The following is a 16,592-nucleotide window of genomic DNA, read 5'->3' as shown; positions in this document are numbered from 1 at the left end:
TATTTAAATCAGTAACGAAATTTGTCATCTTTATTCAGCTCCTCACTTTTCTCTTTTAAAGCAATAACACATAAGATCTCTCCACCGTCACCCCTTCTTGCCTCCTGAGAAGTAATCATTATCCTGAAGTTGGTGTGTTTCTTTTATGCAGGAATGTAAACATAAGCACCATGTTACTGTTTTGTGTATTTTAAAATTTTAATTAAGTAGTAGACTGTTCCCTGGGTTGGGAAGATCCCCTGGAGGAGGACATGGCAACCCATCCCAGTATTCTTGCCTGGAGAATTCCTATGGACAGAGGAGCCTGGTGGGGTAGTCCACCAGGTCTCATGATTTGGAGACAATAGAGACTAAGCACAGCACAGCACAGCACACAGTAGACTGTTGCCAGACGTTTTGGAATTTACCTTTTTCACATAATTTGGGTATTTAGCCATGTTGATACATGTACATGTAGTTCACTCAACTACTACTTTGCAACAGTCTATTTTGGTTTATAGAGGTGTTTCAGATTTTTTCTTTTTCAGAGAAGCATGAGATGGGATCCTCACCTTGGGAGAGTAGTAAGGGGTAGTAGGATGGGAAGGGAGCAGTGTGAGGGAGAATCAGACTGGAGATATGAACTCACTTGAGAAATACAATAATGCTGCTGGGTCCAATTGGGGTTTCTGGATATGAATGTGGAATTAAGCCTGTCCATTGGTATGATCTTCTCCAGCTAAGTCTAACGTACTCTGATGTAGAAAAAGGCAGACAGGTATTTGAGTTCAATGAGATGGAGTTTAGGCAAGTGAGAACAGTAGACAGGGGATCAATATTGTTTAAGGTTTTACTGGAGAGCAGTTATGATGGTTCACAGCATCAGAGTAAGGATGGAGGTAAATACAGAAGGGGGATAGCGTTGGTTATCTATTGCTACCTGTAACAGTTAATGTGTCAACTTGGCTGGGCCAGAGTGCCCAGATATTTGGTTAGATGTTATTCTGGGTCTATCTGTGTGTGTTTCTGAGTGAGATTAACATTTCAATGAGTGGACAGAGTAAAGTAGATTGCCCTCCCTAATATAGGTAGGCCTCATTCTCTGGTGGTTCAGATGGTAAAGAATCTGCCTGCAATGCAGGAGACCTGGGTTCGATCCTTTGGTTGGAAGATCCTCTAGAGAAGGGCATGGCAACCCACTCCGGTATTCTTCCCTGGAAAATCCAGGGGACAGAGGAGCCTGGTGGGCTACAGTCCATACGGTTGCAAAGTCAGACATGACTGAGCAACTAAGCACAGCACAGAAGAGTAAGGCAGAATTCACTCTTGGCCTGCCTTTGAATTGGGACATTGACTCTCCTTCCTTCAAACTCAAACCCAGACTAGAACTTATACAATCAGGTCTCCCAGTTCTTAGGCCTTCAGATTTGGACTAGAACTACACCTTGGGCTCTTCTGAGTCTGCAGCTCACCAGCTGCAGATCTGGGAAATTGTTTCTCTGGAAAACACATCCTAAAACACTTCCTAACAATCCACCCCAAAAGGAATTTAGCAAGAGCTCAGCTAAGAGATTGTCTCTGCTGCATTTGAAGCCTGGAGTGACGGGCTTGAGAATCAATTTCAAGGTGGCTTCTTCACTCCATGTCTGGTATCTCACTTTCCAGTTTTTCCATGTGACTTTGGTTTTTCCAGCATGATCTCAGGGTAATCACACACCTTACATGGCACCTGGTATTCTAAGGAAGCAAAAGCTCCAGAGAGGAAATGAAAGCTGTCAGGCCCATTACAGGCTGTTGGAATTAGCAGTCACTTTTACTGTACTCTTATCAATCAAAGCAGCCACACTCTTTTCCAGAAAAAGGTAGAGAAATAAACTCCACTTCTTGATAATGGAGTGGCAAGGTTATACTGTGGAGAATATAGGATGAGAGATATTTTGCAGCCATATTTGGAAAACGTAATCACTGCAGGGATGATGGGCCATGGAAAAGGGTTGGTTGGAATGTAAGCTGTTCCAATAACTATGCTAAAGAACAGAAGCTGGTGGTCAGAATGAAGAGCTTTAAGTTGACAATTTTCAAAGCAGATTCAAGTACTGGAAATGACAAAGGTCTACCACTTACCATGGAAATGAGGTGGCTGAGAAGGTATGGAGGAAAAGTTCACTGGAGATGAGGTGGTCAAGCAACCAAAAAATCAGAGGGTGGTGAATAGGTTAAAAATGATAATTCAAACAGGCCATTCCTTGAAGAAAAGTTTCTCTAACACAGATGCATCTTGGTCAATATCTCTACCCTCACCTTTCTCTATAGCTTTTTCCCTGACAGCTGTGTTTTAACCCACTCACCTCATCCACAGAAAAACAGTGTAATCTAAAAAAGAAGAAAGCATGTACTTGAACACCAAATTAGTTGACAGAACGGTTCAATTTAGCTAGTAATAGAAAAATTCATCTGCACATCAATATTTCAACTCTCGATGCATGAGTCATTTTTTTCAAGATCAAAAGTATGCAGAAAAATTTCCTGCTTGATGTTTAGATCAATGCCATGTATTATTTATGATGAAATCTTTTTAAATGACTTACCAATCTCCCTGAAGTATAGGCATAAAGATACACAGCTTCCTTAGACTTAATATCCTTTCTAATTATCTGGGATAGAAAGGAGGAAATAGTTTGTGGTGGGGATAGCCTTCTACAACCAAAATCAATTAATAGGTGGCATAGCACATAACTGGTAAATTGTACTGTACACTGGAAACACAGAATGTTTCAAAGACTATAAGAAGATCAATATCCTTCCCTAAACATTCTCAAGGTATGAAGGACATAATTGTTTAAAAGGTTCTTTATTTTAAATAATAAGAAATTCTAAGTAGGCAAATTCAGAATATTCATCCAAACCTTTATTGAGTGAATATTACATTGTCAATGAAACAAAAGTGAAGATGAGCCCTGGCTATGAAGCAAGGGATGCTCTCTCTTGTCTGCTTTTACTTCTTACTTCATCACATTACCTTCCCCCATCCCATGTTAACACGTCTCTTTGATCCTTAAAAGCTGTACTTTCATTTATTCAATTAACACTAGAATTAAAAAAAAAAAAAAAAAAGCATAGTCAAGTCGAACAGAAAGCCATAACATCATGATATAAAAAAAGGATAAACAAAAGCAACCATACTCCAATAAAAATTAATTTAAAAAACGTGTAAGTACTGCTACAGTGTTATAATACAAACCCTGTAGAAACAAAGAAAAATCCATTTTGATTGGTAAAAGGGATGATATTCCCACAAAGCTGAAATGTAATTTTAACTGGTTGAATTTAAAGAATAAAATAAACAAAGTCAGCATGTTTGAGAAATGCTAAGAATTCGAGTATGGCTAGAACACAGGATGAACAGAATCACAGAGGATAATATACATGATGGAAACAAGTTGTGCTGTATTCTGTAGGTATTAAAGGGTGATTACCGATTTCTGAGCTAGGAAAGTTAAGTGGTACACAAGTGACACAGCTAGATGTATAGTTTAGGTAAAAAACTTAACAGTGGACTCTGGGAAGATCCAAAAGCAGGAGATCCAAAATACAGGTACTATTAGTTAAGAAGTTCCTATAATAATCCAAGTAAGAAATAAAGTTGGTCAAAACCCCCAAATAAAATTTAACAGTTAACTGAGTTAGGTTGGAACACTCTAAACTGAATATACAAGTCAAGAGTATCTTAGATACTTGTAATATAGTAGTTTAAAGAAATACAACTAGTTTAAATTATTCCTGCTGCCGCTGCTAAGTTGCTTCAGGTGTGTCTGAATCTGTGCGACCCCATAGATGGTAGCCACCAGGCTCCCCAGTCCCTGGGATTCTCCAGGCAAGAACACTGGAATGAGTTGCCATTTCCTTCTTCAATGCATGAAAGTGAAAAGTGAAAGTGAAGTCGCTCAGTCGTGTCAGACTTATAGCGACCCCATGCACTGGAGCCCACCAGGCTCCTCTGTCCATGGGATTTTCCAGGCAAGAGTACTGGAGTGGGGTACCATTGCCTTCTCCGAAATTATTCCTGAGTAAACTATAAATAGAAAATAACTATAATGTACACTTTATAATGACTTAAAAGGGCTATTTACATTTAGAGTATGTATTTTAAATATTATCAAAATGGAACTTAATATATCAACTTTATTAATTATACGTACATAATTTATACAAAAATGTTAAGGATTTCCCCCCCATGGTTATAAGGATACCTCTGATTAACTTTTTTATAATTAGCTAACACACATTCATATGCAAATAATCACCATCCACTTAGAAAAACAATTAAAATACTATCTGCTGTGTAGTCAACTATTTATTGAGCACGACCTATTTTTCAGCACCAAAACACGTTTATTACCTTACAGAAATCAAAAAAACCATCCTTCGTCTCTTTCTTAGTTACCTCCCTAAGGTCATTACCATGTGCACGTGCTCAGTGGCGTCCAGCTGTTTGCAACTCCATGGGCTGTAGCCTCTCAGGCTACTCTGCCCAAGGAATTTTTTAGGCAAGAATACTGGAGTGGGTTGCCATTTCTTACTTCAGGGGACCTTTCCAACCCAGGGATCAACCTGCATCTCCTGCATTGGCAGGCAGATTCTTTATCATTGCACCACTTGCAAAGCCATGGTCATCACCACCTATCTATAATTTCTTTTAATAAAATACATGTAAGTGGGAAGGTATAATAATAAGTATTATTCTATTCTGGAATTTTAAAATGAGACATGCACACGTTTAAAGGTTATACATTTTAAATAGATATAAACTGTTAATTCCTAAAAAATATTTAAAAAATTAACCTCATTTTAATTTTTGGTTTATAAAAATAACTTTAATTGCAGGGTGTCAATTCAAATAACTGTGTATTATGATGGTCAGCTACATACAAGATATATATTCTTTCAAGTTTAAAGTACCTCTCCTAAGAACTAGGCTAATGGTTGATTCCTTATTTTAGTTCAACTGGAATAAAACCTAACAAGAGTATTTTCTGGTAAAATACAAAAAATATTAGTCGCTTAGTCATGTCCGACTCTTTGTGACCCCACGGACTGCAGACCTCCAGGCTCCTCTGTTCATGGGATTCTCCAGGCAAGAATACTGGAGTGGGTTGCTATTCCCTTCTCCAGGGGATCTTCCCAACCCAGGGATCAAACCTGGCTCTCCTGCATTGCAGGTGGATTCTTTACTGCTCGAGGCATCAGAGAAGCTGTATAATACAAAAAATTATAGCCCAAAGGTCAAGCAACAAAGAATTTAATACACATTGAGAAGAACCTAACAGGTAATAGTAGAAAATTCTAGCCAGCATCTACTTTTGTGTAAGATTATCATACAGAAAACTTGTTCTATTAAAAGTATCTTCTATAAAGGGAAGAAACTAAAAAGAAACAACTATGTAAGAGATCTAGTTCAGTGCCCTCCTTCTACAAATTAAGAGACTGGGACTCAATCTTAAGTAACTTGTCCAAGACACATCTCAATGGTAGAATCAGGACTGATTCTGGAACCTGACTTCTATTCTGGGCTCTTGCTTACCATGTCTGTGTTCTCTCATTTTATGACTGAATCATATTACTTATTCACTAAGTTTTTACTTTAAATTTGGAAAATTAACAAGCAATGAAATGTCATCTACCCAACAATTCTCGAGTTGTTTTAAAAAAATGAGCATAATAAGAATAGGATGCAGTTCATAACATTAGAGCACTTGCTTGGCTTAAGGTTAAGAACTTTACACAGGAAAAAGTTCACTTTACACAGAATTTGGTTTGGCTAACAGAAACCTTACATGAAAGTCACAAACTTGGAAACCTCTTAATCTATATCATAGTAACTTCATATGTCGTGAAATGGTTTTCTATAATCTTGACATTTTCTTCAGATAGCCAGTTTTCCTGTTTTAGCTGCCTTATAAGAGCTTCCAAAGACTTCAATCTCCCTAGAGTTTGTTGTTCCTGTAACTCAAGGAGAGTTATCTTTGAATGTAGTTTAGACACTTTCTGCCAAAGATGTTCCTTATTTACATCTTGTCTGCAGTAAGAATGCTCAATCTGTAAAACTTCTGTCTCATAGTCTACATCCTTATATGAGTCTTCGATGTCTATATCTTCTTCCATTTCCACTGTTTCTTTGGGGGCAGGTATAAAAGAATTAATCGCAGGTTTGGAATTTTCTGTAGGTACAAAAATGGCAATAACGGATTCTTTATCTGTGTTTAATTCTTCAACTGTTTGAGTAACTGTGCTGAGTATGAATGGATTTTCCTGTGCTGACTTAATTTCCACAGAATTATTTGTAAAGTGTGGGTTAGCAAGATGATTAGTAGTTATTTCAATCACTTCTTGGGTTTCTAAAGGCTGCTGAATGCCCTCTGAACTTGCAGTTGTCAAAGTAATAGTTGTAGAACTTAGATTCTCAAATGATGTGTGAAAACCACCTATACCCATGTCTTGGTTAACTGATGTTTCCAATATAGATTCTGGTTTTCTGGTACCTTGTTTAACTAGACTAAGAGTTAATATGTTATTTTGCACACTTTCTGCTTTTGGATCTGGTGGTTTTACCAAGGCAGATGATTCAAGTAATTCTGCATGTTCAGGGAGGAGATCTGTATTAACTGGATGCTTCTTTGGCTCATTTGATGCAAAAGATTCTTCTGACTTGGCTTTTAGGCATACTTCTTTCTCACTTTTCAATTTTTTCTTCTGAGATTTTTTTTTGGAAGGATCTTTCTCCTATAAAATAACATTTTCAAATTCTAAAAAAGATGTCCTTACTAGGCTTTATCCTCTTATTAGTTAGTGCTATTTCCATACAACTTTGAGTAGTATACTGACCAAACAAATTTATTCAGTTAAAAAATGTTTTCAGTATGTTAACAGCTCAAAATGTATGTGAAAGCATTTTTTAAAAAAATTATGCATAATCAATATATAAAGAAAAATCTCAGATCATTCACAAGACTAGTAAAAAAATCTTAGATCATTAATTTACATTAAAAACTTAACCTGATAATTTATGTATGTGTTATCTTTGGCTCCTCTTAAGCTATGCTTCAGAATGGTTTATTAAAAAATTATCACTTTCAGTAAAGTACACATGAGTTTTCCTTTCTTAAGTATGTGTTTTCCCAACAGTTATTTTTCACTCTCCTCCCTCTTCCTGACTATCTGCCACCCTGCAATCTGCCACCATACTCAGCATTAGCCCCTTCTCCCCTACTCCCTGCCTCCAATACCTGATTGTCTTCAGGCAAAGCAAATATTGTTGGAATTGCAGTTTGTTTCAAATAGCGAATACCCCATCTGATGTCAAGAGAGTCAGGAGTAAAATGGTCACTACACAGGAACTGGTATTTACTTGGAACCCATGAATCTCGTTTCATATTCTTTAACCATTTTTCAAGTCTTTCTTTGTCATGTAGAGGAAACCTGAAATTAAAAAAAGGAAAACTTTGCTATATTTTAACAATAATGCCAGACTCCAGGCCTGTATATACAGGTAACCCAAGGGCCACAAAGACAACTGTTCCTACCATACAACAGCATCTTCATGACAACAACTGCCATATCACCTCTGCAGCAAAGAAAGCTAAGGTATGAGGTGTGCAGCCAAAGCTTTTGTCTGAGAAGTATAACTCAGGGTCCTTCAAGTAAAATATTTATGTTACTACAAAGGATAAAATCTATTCATATTTTCTATGGATTATGTTTCTTTTTCATTCTGTTGTATAGTCTGTAGAACTAGTGAAGAGTTTTGTTAACTAAAAAGTTCTATTCAAATATTCTTCATAGTAATATAACAAATCAAACCATTTCCTGTCTATAAGAAGCATTAAACCTAAGGCTTTTATATTAATATTTTTAAAATAAGGAGATGTTAATTCAAAAAATGGTTTAGCTAACATAACAGGAATACTATATCTTATAAAACTACTAATATTCCATTCTCTTTACTGGAATCAGCCTCAATTCCAACCATCTATAATGTAGTCCAACATTTCTAGTCTTCTTTAGCTAGTGGTTTGGGAACTCTAAAATTCAAGTATTCAAGTTCTGAAAGAGAACTAAACATGTTAAGAGGGCAGACTCATATTTTATAATAGGAAACACATCGAAAAGACAAAGAAAGGCAAGAGAGTTCTTTATATATGTTGTTCCTGTACCAAATAGCCTGGATATTCAGAGTTGGCTCTACCACACTACATGTTTTAGGGTAAAATTTGGACTTGCTGCAGAATTTGACAGAAAACTTTATTCTACCAGTGTAAACAGGTTTGTATTAAACAACAGTGATTTATACTTCTTTTGAAGATTTTATAGGAACACAGTCCAAGACACATATTATATAATAATCTATTTTTAAAAAGGAGTAACATAAAAGGTTCTCATACAAGAAGCAGCTGTTATACATTTCTCTCAATCACAACCATTTATGCTTTGTAGTAATAAGATCTTATAAAAAAATAAATATTGATAACGTAGTAAGATGCTAGATGAAAAGAATCTGGGTGCTTTGTAGGAAATAATTTTTAACCCTGATATCGTTCCACAGAAAAATCATATTATCTGCTTTTGGAAGTTTTTTTTACCATTAATACAATATTCATACACAGTTTAAAAAGTTTTTAACCTTACATATATACATATATATACATATATATACATATATATACATATATATATATATATATATACATACACACATATATATATATATATATATACACCTTACTTATATTATAAATATGATAAACGTAATGAGAAAAGGCATTTAGTGGCAAAAAGAATTTTACTTTCAGAGGACTTAGAATAATCACTGGTATAAACTGAGCACTATATTCATTGAATTTCCTAATTAACATAAATTTATTTTGCAGCACGTGACAGTGTTAGCAAGAAAATTCTTCAAGTTGGATGCTATTAGGGGACTGAACACATGAAATTTTAAAAAGTCAATAAAAAGTTCCATTTCCAGTAAATCCATATTTTGAGGAATAAAAATCTATAATTGACTTTCTCTGGCCTTATTATTTTTCTCTCCTTAAAAATAGTAACTATGCAGTCTACAAGACTAAAGAAGTCCTAGTCTGAGGTTATGAGCCCCCCAAACCCAAGGCCAAATAAATATGGGAAATATGGTATTAAGTTCAACATGATTCTTTGCTACAAACCTCCTCAGAGCCAGTGACATTCATATACCAGAGTATGTTTATCCCCGTAAAATATCTCTGCAACCTGTGGAAGGGCTTCAAGGAAGATAACTGTAGAAATATGGCACATAGTGCAAATCATTTGGAGTTATCAGTTTTTTGTTTTTTTCCATTAGGTAAGATAATGGAAAGCAGCTGAGTCATTACTGAACAATGAGCTTTAGGTCTAAAGTCAAAAAAGCTTCACAAAATAGCTAGTGAAACTTCAAATTAACTTAAAGACACTCACATTAGAGCTAAATTATTTAGAATTCCACGGACAGACGAGCCTGGTGGGCTACAGTCCACGGGTCACAAAGAGTTGGACACGACTGAGCAACAAACACTTTCATATAAGAAATAAAGGAAATTATAGAATAGTCTAAACACGTTGCTTTTTCACAAACACGAAGCATGTTATGAATGCCAAGTGCTATTTTATGTTTTTAGACGTTACGTGTGAATTCTGTACTATTAACGTGTCCACTTTACAGATGGAAGGTCTTGGGTAGCAGGGTTAAATAATTTACAGGTCGTTCAGCTACAAAGTGATGGAGCCAGGATTTGAACCTAAATCTGGCTTTGGAGCCGGTATCTTACTAATAAGTAGTACACAATACTTCTTCCCTATTGTTCCAAGTAAAAATGAGTACTTTTGGGGTTCCTCAAAAAAATATTTCGTGGCTATAGTTATTTGGAATACATACAGTAATTTGGAATAAAGTGGAATATTCCCTACTTTTCCAGAGTTCGCTTTCTGCCACTTCACTTTTAGGAAAGTTTGGTCTAACAGGTATTAGGGCCCAAACAAATTTTTCGCTTTTACAAAATAAAAGCAATTGCTTCCTCGCTTAGAAAAGGCTTCCTAGGAACGCTCTACGTTGGGAGAGCGGGGAAAACCTGTTAGCCCTTACTTACCTGCTCCCTGTACCAATGAAGAATTATCTAGAGCCCTGAGCAGGTGACAGATTATAATTCCGCCTCTGCCACAAAACTTTCAAGGTATGTTACCTTATCTTTTCTGAAAAGCCTGTTTTCTCAGGAGAAAATGGAATAACATCTACGCGACCTAACTCACAGGAGGTGTAAGATAAACTTGGAGGGCACCTTCCCATTCGGCACGTTTGATGCACCTGAAGTGATTCAGTTCAGTTCAGTCGCTCAGTCGTGTCCGACTCTTGGCGACCCCATGAATTGCAGCACGCCAGGCCTCCCTGTCCATTACCAACTCCCGGAGTTCACTCAAACTCACGTCCATTAGCGTTGTTCAATGAAATGAGGTCAGGGGAGGTGGGGAAACGCTCTGAAAACCAGAAGTATCGCTCAAATTTTACCGCTTAAAATGCCCTATTAACACCCCCAACAGACCCCTCCCTATGCCTCGCCACACGCCCAGCGTCCTCCCTAGAAATGTCAGAACATTTCCAGGTAGACTCAACTCGCGCCTTCGCGCCCTCCTCCTGCGCAGAAATCAAACACTCCCGGAGAACCCAGGACAAATTTACAGAGCAGACAGGAGACGCCAAACCCTAACCCCAAACGCCACAGGACAGCGACCCAAAGGCAAGCTGAAGCTTCCGCGTTAGGGGCAACTTACGGGTAAAAACTAAGCTTCCGCTCTTTATTATTTCGTCCCCGGCGGTTCTTACAGCAAATCGCTGCGCAATAGCGGGGCATCCCTGCAGCGCTGCCACACAAGACCCGAGCCGCCAAGGGGCACAGGCGGGACTTCCTCACCGAGGCGGGGCTGGAGATCCTTGCTGCCCGAGGTATCGCGCCTGCGCCAGGCGGGGTGGAGTGGAAAGACTCGGCCACCCTGAACTCACTTCCGTTTCCGCCGGCTTCGGTTCGGCCCTTTAGGGGGTTGGAGCCGGAAGTGACGCATGGGCTGATCAGCAACAACAGTTTTCCACGTGCGCGTAGGGCGCCAGGGTCAGGTGGGGAGGCGGGAGCCAATAGAAAAGCGTTTCGTGTATGTCCTCCTGAGGTGCAGGCGCCCGCAGCTACCGGCCAGCCAGTGGGGAGCGGGCTGTGCGGGAAGGCGGTTGCGAGAGGCGTGTGAGGTCGGCGGACAGGAGGCAGTGGGCCCGTATCGGCTCACGGAAGCTGCTGAGGCCGGGGTGAAGGCCGAGCCGAGCGGCCGTGTGGAGTCGCTGGTTAGTGTCGCCGGTTAGGAGCAGCAGCAGCCGGAGGTTGTGGACGAGAGACGAGGCCGAGGTCTCGGGGAGGGGGGTTAGGCCTCGGTATCCGCTACGATCGCCGCTGGGGCTTCGGGCTGCCCGGTGTTCTTGAGGAAAATAGGGGAAAGGTGATGGCAGAAACACAGCGTAGTGCTGTTTGTCGTGGGGTTGTGCCGCGGGCTTTCTCGGGTGTGGGCAGCTCCTCTCAGGGCCGGATCCCGGGTGGGACCCCGAGCCCTTCAACCCAACGGCTGCATCTGGTCTGCTAGGGCGAGTATGGGTGAGGGCTGACGGTCTAGTCCAAGCAGTCACCGGTTCTGAGGAGAGACCCTCGGGACTGTCCGCCAGGTCCCTCTTAGGAATGAGGAGTCAGTATAAGGCAGTCAGTCTTCTAGGAAAGGATGGGATATTCACCTTGAAACTGTGAAATGAAGTTTATTAAACCAGGAAGGTACCTCTCTGCCAGTGTTAGACCCGCCCTTTGGCAACCGCCCTTTGGCACCGCAGTACACGCTCGGTTTGTGTTCGTTTAACCAGGAGTTTGTACTTGATTCTTGGTACCCGTGACTGTGACTAACTCTCTGGAAAGAAGTGATCTGTCTACTAATTACGCTTCAAACGGGCCACAGGAGAGGAAGGCAGGCAGTTTCCACAAACCAGAGTGTCTTTCGTCAGGCATGTTATGTCATCTTAGGTTTATAAGCACTCCTATATTCAAAAAACAGGATCAATTCTTTTTAAATCGCGAATCATTTAATCTGTAGTCTCGAGAATTCCAAGTTGTATTCTAGGTGGAAACTTCTTTGAGGTTAGAGAAATACTTTAATGACTCCTGAGAAGTTTGAAAGTAAATTTACCTTATCTGTAGTACAAACAATGAAAGTTCATTTTTTTTTTTTTGGCAGCCTTAGCAGAAATCCTAAATTTTGTTAATTACGAGTTTTTAACATAACATATATTCATGCTTTTGTATTAAATATTTGAGATCTTACAGTTTTTTGTTTTTTTTTTTTAAAGAGATTACGTTCTGTTGAGTTGTCAATATTATTGTGATATTGAGATTCTATAAGTGCAAGCCTTGGCTCCTTTTGCCGAAATGAAAACTGAAAATTTCTTTGTTGCTGTTGAGTCATTAAGTTGTGTCTGACTCTTTTGCAACTCCGTGGACTGTCGCCTGCTAGGCTTCTCTCTGCCCATAGGATTTTCCAGGCAAGAATTGTGGTGTGGGTTGCCATTTCCTCCGGGGATCTTCCCGACCCAGGAATTGAACCTGCGTCTTCTGCTTGGCAGGCTGATTCTTTACCACTGAGCCATCTGGGAAGCCTGTTTCTTAAGGAGGGAAGGTTACTGCTAATTTAGACATATGGGGCTATTTACCATAGACATGTTTCCAGTTAACTTTTTTTAAACTCCTTTAGAATATACATCGGAGAAGGCAATGGCAACCCACTCCAGTACTCTTGCCTGGAAAATCCCATGGGCGGAGGAGCCTGGTAGGCTGCAGTCCATGGGCTCGCGAAGACTTGGACACGACTGAGCGACTTCACTTTCATGCATTGGAGAAGGAAATGGCAACCCACTCCAGTGTTCTTGCCTGGAGAATCCCAGGGACGGGGGAGCTTGGTGAGCTGCCATCTATAGGGTCGCAGAGTCGGACACGACTGAAATGACTTAGCAGCAGCAGCAGAAGCAGAGTATACATTCTTGAAGATTAGGATTCTTTCAAAAAGTATTTTGATTTTCCACCCTTTTTGCATTACTGCATTAGTGTACTTTAAATCCTAAAAGCTCACCCAGTTCCTTTTAAAAGAAAAATCTAAAGATTAATTCCATAATTTTTTTTCTTTTCTTTTTTAGGATATTAGAAATGGCTACTCCCCAATCAGTTTTCATCTTTGCAATCTGCATTTTAATGATAACTGAATTAATTTTGGCTTCCAAAAGTTACTATGATATCTTAGGTGTGCCAAAGTCGGCCTCGGAGCGCCAAGTCAAGAAGGCCTTTCACAAGTTGGCCATGAAATACCATCCTGATAAAAATAAGAGCCCTGATGCTGAAGCAAAATTCAGAGAGATTGCAGAAGGTATGTAAATGACTATTTCCAAGGTCTCAAAGGTATTAAGTAGTAAAGGAGAATGATAGGTAAGAAGTTTGTATGTATTTGAAGGTTTTGTGGGAGATGAGAGGTAAAGTGGGATGTATATGTAAATGTAATGAAAGTCTCAAGGCTGTTTTCTTATAACATTTTGATCCTGGATGTATGGAAGTATATACTTTTTTGGGCATTCAGATCTAAAAATGTTGAAAATGTATTATTTCATTCTTTTATTATTTATAACATCGCTTATTGTTTATGTTAGGAATTTTAGATACCTCAAATTTAAAGTTTTTATGAAGTATGGAGATTAAATATAAAACTATTGAGCATAAAAAAATTAAATAGATTTTAAATGTTTTTTTTTCTTCCTCACTTGGTCTACATCTCAAAGCCACATTTGTCTTTAAAGGAAAAGTTTTAAACAAGTTTTGACTTAATACTAATTCCGAAACAGATTGCATCTCCTGAGCATTCAGTAGTTAATGTTGGGTAGTGGTAACTGGGAGTTGGAGTTAAACATTTATTTCAGCTAGTAAGGAGGTGAAAAATCTGAATTCCTCTTAATTTGCTCATTAAATTCTTTAATGCAAGCAGTGATTTTTACACAAATAGTATGAAGAATAACTCTGAAATTGTTGCCCATATAATTATTTTTAGTAATGGTAGCATTTATTTAACATTTATTGTATAGATACTAGAGGCAGGTATTGTGCTAACTGCTGATAGCATACAGTGGGTAAGACAAAAAATCTCTGCCTTTTGTGACTTTTTACTCTTACGCTTGTAAGCTTTGGTTTTATTTGTGCTGTGAAATCTTTTCATAAAATAGATAAATTTAAAAGGTTTGGATATATGTAATTTTGTTTCTCTTCAGTTACTAAAGTATTTTTATTTCTTTTCAGCATATGAAACTCTCTCAGATGCTAATAGGCGGAAAGAATATGATACACTTGGACATAATGCTTTTACTAATGGTAAAGGACAAAGAGCTAGTGGAAGTCCTTTTGAGCACTCATTTAACTTCAATTTTGATGACTTATTTAAGGACTTTGATTTTTTTGGTCAAAACCAAAATACTCGGTCCAAGAAGCATTTTGAAAATCACTTCCAGACACGCCAGGATGGTTCCAGTAGACAAAGGCACCATTTCCAGGAGTTTTCTTTTGGAGGTGGTTTGTTTGATGACATGTTTGAAGATATGGAGAAAATGTTTTCTTTTAGTGGTTTTGACACCACCAACAATGGACATACAGTACAGACTGAAAATAGATTCCATGGATCTAGCAAGCACTGTAGGACTGTCACTCAGCGAAGAGGAAATATGGTTACTACATACACTGACTGTTCAGGACAGTAGTTGGTTCTTTTTCTGTTCTCATTAAACCCAATTAGGTGACTCCTCTTCAATATCTTTGATGCAGAAAGAATTTTTTTGTGAACTATTTTGACAAGTGCATGATTTCACTTAACTTAATATAGCTGTTAAATATATTTAAATTGTTTTTGACAATTCAACATCTAATTAGGAGACCAATAGCTAATTAATTTCCCTGATTAGACAAGGTTCTTTAAAAAAAAGATACTATAATTCTGCCTGGTCTTTTTTTCTCTACTTGTCCTTGGGCTTATTAACATGACCAATTTAAGGAAAGAATTGACTTTGCCTGATAAATATTTAAAGGTTAAACTTTAAAAGTTATTCTAGATTTAAATTATGTGAACATGAATGATTTTTTTTGAGTGAAACCTTTGCTAATTTAAAATTGCATGCTCTGTAGCATCTCTGACTTAGGTTGCAAAATGTATGTGAAACTGTATAATTCAGTTCAGCAAAGGATGGCAAGCAGTATCTTGTTTAATTTCCACTGAAAGCTTGAGAAAAGTATGGTTTAATATTTACCACAGAACCATGCAGAAGAATTGGAGTAAAGGAAATGATTGTGTTGCTCATAGTTTTTAAGACCAAAAGAAAGTTGAAAACTTAAATATTGTCAAGAGATTGTTACCTGTTTGATCCCTGGCTAATGATTTTGTAGTGTTAAAGTCATAGCTGTTTTACACATCTTTTCACATTTCTTAATTAGTTGTTGGCCCTCTAGGTCTTAGTGTGAATTTATGTATTTTTGTGTGTGTGTGGTTTTTCTTCTTTGCACTCATCTTTAGAGATTGACTAATACCTCATTCTGTTTATAAAAACAGCCAGTAATTTCTGTGCAACCTTATTATGTGCAATATTTTTAAATCCTAAGAAATGTGTGCTTTTGTTTTCAGATGGACTTATTTCTTTAGTTCTGCACTTGTTCCATGTTGTACTCCATATGAGTACTAATCCTATGGATACATATTAAAACTAGTAAATATCTCATACAGCTTTGTGAGTGAGAGAAATATAATATTTACAATATGATCTCTGTTTTCATTTTATTCTTAAAAGTCTATTCTGCAGTTCTGGAGGGTATATAAGCAATTGAGCTGCTAATACTGACCATAGACTATTCTAGAAGTTTGAAGATTTTGTTAATTATAATTTTGGTATATTTGCTTGCTAGGAGCGAGTATTCTTGCCACTGGTTCTTTCCTCTTCAGGCCTGGTTGGGAAAAAGCAGACTGCATGAACCTATATTTGTTAGTAATCATCTTTAATTTGAAATCTGTGAAGAAAATGAATGTATTATATTTATGTATCTTTATTAGTTCCTAAAAGTTATACATACTACTTTCATTTGATAATAAGAAAATCGCCTGCCTTGAATTTTGGTCTAAAAATTCTCTGTGGCCTATTAAACAGAAAAAGTAAGGCAAAAAAATAAGCAAAAAAAAAATTTCAAATCACAAACATGAAGGATTATTTTATCTAGTTTTAAACATTCATTTGACTGCCCCCCCCCCCGCCCCCCCTTTTTTAAACCTCCCATTTTGCTCTTTGGCATCCTTTTTGCAAGGGAAAATGTACCATGAGTCATACACACTTAGGATACAAGCTAAATATAAAGAAAGATGCTTAGATAATCTAGGTATATGTGTGAGTAATTAGCTGTGTAAGCAACTAGAAATTAGACCAGTAATCAGTATAACAATTTCCTCCGTAATTTAGAATT

General features: G+C 37.9%; 2 protein-coding genes across 6 annotated transcripts; one reads left to right on the top strand and one right to left on the bottom strand.

Annotated features, from left to right (window-relative positions):
* Positions 1–2,865: 2,865 nt before the first annotated feature.
* Positions 2,866–11,014, bottom strand: THAP5 (THAP domain containing 5). 4 transcript variants are annotated; one of them, XR_003034248.2, is made up of 4 exons: positions 10,813–10,950; positions 7,263–7,455; positions 5,179–6,759; positions 2,866–3,067 (listed from the first exon to the last, which is right to left on the bottom strand). XR_003034248.2 is itself a non-coding variant. In XM_005205461.5 (3 exons), the coding sequence occupies exons 2-3, from the start codon at positions 7,407–7,409 to the stop codon at positions 5,845–5,847; spliced, it is 1,062 nt and encodes a 353-aa protein (XP_005205518.1). In that variant the 5' UTR covers positions 7,410–7,455; positions 10,953–11,014; the 3' UTR covers positions 2,866–5,844.
* A 217-nt stretch (positions 11,015–11,231) lies between these two features.
* On the top strand, positions 11,232–15,901 carry DNAJB9 (DnaJ heat shock protein family (Hsp40) member B9). 2 transcript variants are annotated; one of them, XM_005205458.5, is made up of 3 exons: positions 11,232–11,371; positions 13,253–13,479; positions 14,397–15,901. In XM_005205458.5, exons 2-3 carry the CDS (start codon positions 13,263–13,265, stop codon positions 14,849–14,851), a joined length of 672 nt encoding a protein of 223 aa, XP_005205515.1. In that variant the 5' UTR covers positions 11,232–11,371; positions 13,253–13,262; the 3' UTR covers positions 14,852–15,901. The 2 variants fall into 2 exon arrangements, with proteins under 2 accessions (XP_005205515.1, NP_001179968.1); NM_001193039.1 differs by lacking the exon at positions 11,232–11,371 and having other exon boundaries at positions 13,018–13,479.
* The last annotated feature ends 691 nt before the right edge of the window (positions 15,902–16,592 follow it).

The sequence above is a fragment of the Bos taurus genome, chromosome 4 (genome assembly GCF_002263795.3).
Source record: "Bos taurus isolate L1 Dominette 01449 registration number 42190680 breed Hereford chromosome 4, ARS-UCD2.0, whole genome shotgun sequence".
NCBI lineage: Eukaryota > Metazoa > Chordata > Mammalia > Artiodactyla > Bovidae > Bos > Bos taurus.
The sequence above is the reverse complement of the archived record's forward strand: the minus strand, read 5'-3'. Positions and strand labels throughout refer to the sequence as shown.